This window comes from Octopus bimaculoides, chromosome 14 (assembly GCF_001194135.2).
Source record: "Octopus bimaculoides isolate UCB-OBI-ISO-001 chromosome 14, ASM119413v2, whole genome shotgun sequence".
In the NCBI taxonomy this organism is placed as follows: Eukaryota; Metazoa; Mollusca; class Cephalopoda; order Octopoda; family Octopodidae; genus Octopus; species Octopus bimaculoides.
Window position 1 is genome coordinate 53,731,272 of NC_068994.1, and position 6,311 is coordinate 53,737,582.

General features: G+C 33.4%; 1 protein-coding gene across 1 annotated transcript in view; it reads left to right on the plus strand.

The window, feature by feature from the left end:
• Window positions 1-22: 22 nt before the first annotated feature.
• LOC106868548 (BLOC-1-related complex subunit 7) overlaps window positions 23-6,311 on the plus strand; it is a 7,241-nt gene continuing 952 nt past the window's right edge. The window contains exons 1-4 of the mRNA XM_014913854.2: window positions 23-333; window positions 3,310-3,372; window positions 5,167-5,210; window positions 5,787-5,807. Coding sequence (XP_014769340.1) covers window positions 214-333; window positions 3,310-3,372; window positions 5,167-5,210; window positions 5,787-5,807 — 248 coding nt within the window. The 5' untranslated portion in view covers window positions 23-213. The remainder of the gene's footprint in view (window positions 334-3,309; window positions 3,373-5,166; window positions 5,211-5,786; window positions 5,808-6,311) is intronic.

Sequence of the window (6,311 nt, forward strand, 5' to 3'; positions counted from 1 at the left end):
TCTTTCTCTCTCTCTCTCTCTCTATCTATCTATCTATTTATCTATCTATTACTTATAGTATAAAATGACAAAAAGGCACAACTAAAAGTTTTTTTATATATTCATATACATTTGAAAGTAGTTGTGAAAGAACGAAACTAAATCGAAACGTTGTTGCCATATCTAATATATATTGTATGAAGATTGCAGTAATGTCAGTGAAAGCTCCTCGCTATGGCGTCTGCTAATTGGAATCAGGAAACAAAATCTCGGTTAAATGATAAAATTTCAGGAAACATGAATGACCTCGGTTCTCTTGCGAGACAGATCGTGCGTGGTTCTCATTCCAGTGAGGTAAGTATTACTGTAAAAAAAAGAAAAGGAACTCCTTTCTGTTATTTCTTTTGTTGTTGTTGTTGTTGTTGTTACCGTATACCATTGTTTCACCAGAAATTCTTCAAAACTCTGCTATTAAACATTCTACTGAATTTGCAACCTGATGTACAGTCATATCGTTTATACCTGATCCAACAGAATGATAATCTATGGTGTTCCAGCCATGGCCATCCTTTTCCTGTGTTTTTTTTCCTAGATACAATACCTCAAAGAGAATGTCATGATAGGATTTGATATGAAAGAAATTTCGCTTCTATTTCTAGCAGCTCGAAAGACCACGCAGAGGCTCTCACGTTGGCTCATTCATATTTTTATTTTATTTTGTTGTTTATGAACGTTAAAAAATTATCTAACAACGCATTTAAAAATAATATTATACATTTAATTGCTAGTCCATTTACGTAAATATTTTCAGCTGTTGAATTAATTTATCATCTACGAAAAGTCTAATGAGAATTAATGCCTTCGGCAGCTTCCTTATATTTCACGAAATCTATTTGGTTGCCGAACAGACAAAACGTGAAGACACAGATCTTTCATATTACTAATTGGTGACCATTAACCGGTTATAAACAATTGTAGATATGATTGCTTGTCGTTTAGTGTGTGTGTGTCCACAAGTATACTATATCCGTTAGAGAAGATGGCTATGTAGATTTTATTAAATCTAGTGAACTTTGGTTGGTTGATTAGCATCAGAATGATCGTCTCCAGCAGATCTCTGACATGCAGGTTGTCGGACAAACGACCGTGACCCGCATCACTATTGTTCCAGAAATACATCATGCGCTCCAACGAGCTGGGGTCTATACTACAGTAATTCCTCGACTATCGCAGATGTTACGTTCCAAAACATCCCACAGAAATAATTAAAATCTAAAACAATATAAATACCCATCGGCTGCAGAAAAAGTTGACCTCAACTAGATTTGAACTAAGAAATACTGCAAGGCATTTTGTCCCAATTCTCAACAATTCAGCCAATTAATCCACTGCCCTTTTTAAAAATAGAAATATATAGCAAGATTATTGAAGTATTCACCTATAAAAATAACAGCTATAATTTTGTTTTGGCTAATATTGATTCCAAATTTGCGCTTAATTTCAGTTCTCCCATTTTAAAAATAGAGATAACTATAAAAGTATTATTTTATTTTATTTGATGGAAATATAATACTTTTTTTATTTAACATTCTGGGGTTTTGGTGGGTTTTTTAAAAATTATTTTTTTCCAATAGAAAGAGCAGTTTAAACTGAGGATCATGTAAATGCATTTTCTATTTTAGATTATCATCATAGAATATTTTTTGGAGTTTATTTTTATCAAATTTTATTCAAAGTCAGTTTTGCTCTTAAAAACTTACAATTGACCAATGTATTCTTCAAGGCATTGTTTGTGTGTGTGTTTATGTATAGATATAGACAACTGTAGAAAAGTATGCATTTATGTATGAATGCATAATTGTGTGTATATATATATATACACACACACACACACACAAACATGTATATATATATATATATATATATATATATATATATATATATATATATATATATCACTATCACTGTATCAACCAGACTATTGGATGTGACTACACTGTTTCATTGCATTGTTGTAACCTGCATATGGTGCCTTCCCTCTGGCTAGGTGGGTAGACCTGTGTGTGTGTGTGTGTGTGATCTTCATCATCATTTTATATTTATTTTTCTGTAGTGGCACAAGTTGACAGATTTGTTCCATCTTCACAGGAAATGATAAAGAATCACAACAAGTGATTCTTTGTCATTTCCTTTGTGAGAGTCATCAGTCTAAGATCAACCTTCACCTGCTCTACATGCAGAATTCCAGATTGAACTTGGATTAAACTTTCACTTTATGAACAGCATAGCTGTACATGGCTTGCAACATTCACGCAAGCCATTCATCTACACACCATTCTCCCCACAACCAACGAACTGCACAGTGTGGTGCTTTGTTAAAAGCATTTTTCAGGTCGACAAATGCTTGTTAAAGTGGTTTGCTTGTGGCTAAGCACTTCTGTAACTTTACCTCATTAAAAATAGAGCAATGGTTGGTGATACTCATGTGCAGTGGCATACTGGCAAGTAGGCCCCTGCGCCATTGAAATCCATATATGAAGACCCATCCCCTTAAGTTTGAGAATTTTTTTATTACACTCCTGGAAGAATGCATTAATTATTTCAGCCTGGCTGTGTTTGTAGACAGTTGAAAAGAATACTTTTAACAACAAAAAAACAAAAATTAAATGATAGCATTGTTGTTGTGGGTGCCCCCCCCCCTTAGTCTTCTGGCAACCAATATTTTTAGACCCAGTCCGTCACTGCTCATATGTTGCACAAACTTCAGACAACATCTCAGCTAAGCTAATTTTCTTCCTAATTAACTGTGCTATAACTCCTCCTTACTTCTTTCATAAATTGATTTCCATCAAGCTAACACCTCTGTTGTTGCTGCTTTCTCAATCAGTTTTGTCTTTAGCAGTTGTTCTTGATGATACTCTGCTAGTCCTTAGGAAAAACGCCTCTCTGTCCTACCTGATCGACAATATGAATAATGAGTGTGTGTCTTTATCAAATATTTTCAATATCTTGACAATTAACCTCAGGATTCTGCTGTTTTCTCTACCTTTCATATCCTTAATGTATTTTTTCTATTGTTGTAATCCACCTTAATAGGCAGTTCTTCTTTTGAGTCTCCTTCGGGGTAGTCCGTCCCTCTTTCTTCTATATATTCTCTTCATAGTAGTATTTCTATGCCTCTTTCTTCTCACCAGCAGTGGGAATGAGTGTACCACTATCATATACATGCATATAGACCTACAATTGATATACATGTGCATATGTTTATACACACATGCACACATACAAACATACAATTATATATAGACATTTGGATTTTTTAAATTTCAGCTCCTTGCTCAAGCAGCAAAAAATTTTGCTTTCCAAGAAAACACCATCAACAATTCTTTAGAGGTAAGTTGTAGATGTAATACTTCTATATAATACAACATTATTTGTTGTTGTTTCATATTACACCCACCAGTTTCAACTGAATGTATACATTACATATTTACGTATTTAGCTGATTAAAAGTTATTATTAATTAGATTACAGTTTTTTGGACTATTAACCTCTCTTGCCTTTAGAGATGAACATTGTTACAATCAGTTTGACATCTGATCTGTATCAAGTTTCTTACTCCTGAATGTGTACATGGTACAAGACTGGATTCAAACTAGTATCCTTTATTTGGTCTAAAGGGAAAGGAAAGTTTTTGTTAACAACTTTTATAAACTCTCCAAGACTAGTGAGATAGGAATGGTCAATGTTCTTTCCAAAATGTTGCAAGTGAATAGCTGCAGAGAATTCCGAATTGCCAACATCCTGATGCACATAATGGGTAGTATTGAATGAATATTGGGGATGAGAGGAGGAAAGAACCAACTGAATTGTTGTGTAGATGTACACTTACTGCAAGACATCTTGTCTAATGCTTTAACAGTTCCACCAATCCCTGGCTTGATACTTTTTTAATTATCTACGAAATGATGGAAATTGACCTTGTCGGAATTTGAACTCAGAACAAAGAAAGTTAGAATAAACACCAATATATTTCTAGTATTTATTGATGTTATAAACAATTCAGTTGCAGAAACTCAGTGGGACCAAACTAAATACTATAATATAACAAACCTGATGCTGCTAAATATCACAGAACAATAGGATGTATCGTAGAAATATATCACAAAGTAATATTCTAATGCCTCTTCCAATTTGCCATCTAATGACAACAGTACTGATGATTAAGTAGAACTGACTAAATTTGTTATTGCATGTAGTTTATTATTGCAGTTTTATGACTCCAAATTCTAGTTGATTAAAGGTAAGCTATACTTGTCCTTATCATCTTTATTATTTATAATAGTCATTTTCCATGCTCCCTTATAATGTAAATGGAAATGTTTATAATACCTTGAATACCTTTTGAACAGTTTTAATTTTGGGGTGTGAAATATATGAGAGAAATTTCCATTCCTGGACAATCTTAGTTACATTCTGCACAGGTAAATCAAGGTCTGTAAAAGTAAATGATGATTAATAAATGTGGAATGTAGCTCACAAATTATAGAGGGACAAGACTAAATGTAGTCAGGGACATAGTCCAGTCCTTTTGCCATTTTCTAACAAGGCTATATAAACCACTGCACCTTCCAGTTGAGATAACATAAGCAACTAATGAACACAACTAGGATTACAGAGATACATAATTTTAACATGATTAATAACTTCTTAGTGTGTGAATTATTTAGGAAGTGTTTTACTTTCTGAAGAATTCATAAATTTTTCTACGTTCTTGTGCAGCAGAGTACAATTTTTTATATTTGATTAGCAGTTTTCGGATGTTATATTATTACTTAGCAATTCACTTGCAACTTCAGCAAGCACTATAACAGCTATTCTTCACTGATGAGGTCAGAATAAGACTGAATTATTTCCAGAGTTGTCTTCCATGCTTACTTGAACAATGAAGATACAATTAATCACTGACTAACATTGTTTATTCAGTACTAATTATTTATTTCTCGTAAGCTTTTTGATACTTCATAAATTAAGCATTAACTTAACTTTTTTTCATCAATAACCTTACAAAGTAAAGAGAGAAAATACTGTTCCTTCAGTGTGGTATTTTATCAGAACCGAAATGCTATTGACTTCGTTTTGTCTTTTTTCTTTCTCACATTTAACATGTTTTGATTCTCCTTGCAGACATTAAAGAAAATGGACATGATAAAATCTCAACTTGAATTTCAGTAAGTTTTTGTTAACATCTCCTCATTCAACAACTCCTCATTCAACAACAGCCTCTGATGGTTAGCTGGTAAGGGAGAGAGTGCATGTGATGGTTAATCATAGAAATGGCTGATGACAAGAGATTGTGATGGCTGTGCCTGGGAGAAGGAGTGATGGGTAGCCATAAAGAAGGGTAAGATCCCGGCAAAAGAGAATTTAGATTCAATAATCCAGATGGCAATAGATGTCAATAAAAGAGTGATCTGTAAAAGAAGGAATGTTGGATTATAATGATAAGAGTGGTGGCAATGTCAGCTAAAACAAACAATGATAACACTTAGACTTTGCAATGTAATTTTGGCAAAGCTTTGCAAGTGAGACCATGCTGTAGAAATAAGTCCATCAGGGAGATGAGGGGGGGGGGCTACCATTTGCAAGAATTTTGAAGTTTTAAGATTTTGTTGGTTCATGCTCAGGGATGGAGTAGTTTAAGACTATTCCTTTGATATGTATAGCAGCACACACACACACACACACACACATTGATTTCTTTGATGATAGTGTATTAACCTGAATCTATTTGCTTTTCCTTTCAGGTTTGCAGCTGTAGAACGTAGGTAAGTTTAGTGCCAAAGAATTTTCTGTTTCAATAAAACTAACATTAAATTCTATTTTGGTTGGGAAAGATGAGTTGGTTTTATATAAAAGAAATTTATTGATCTATAACCTATTTCAATTAAAATTTGAATTATTGATAGATCTGCAGATCTATCTCTATGATGTACTCTTTACCTTAAATAAAATATTTCAAATATTCATGAGTATGGAACCTATCAGCTTTATCTATTTGTAATTTATTTATACCATGCTTAGGATCAGGGAATTACTCTTCTTGTCATCACCTATAGTGCTTCTCTCTCTCTTTCTCTCTCTCTCTCTCTTTCTCTCTCTCTCTCTCTCTCTCTCTCTCATGGTACAAAAAGAAAACATATGTGAGTGTTGTAATGAATGTATATATGTATGTGTCATCCTACTGAACTCTACACAGTTTTTCTCTTTCCATTTTTTTTTTTTGTTATTCTCTCTTCATTTTTTCCTCTTATTCCTTTCTGTCAAAGAGC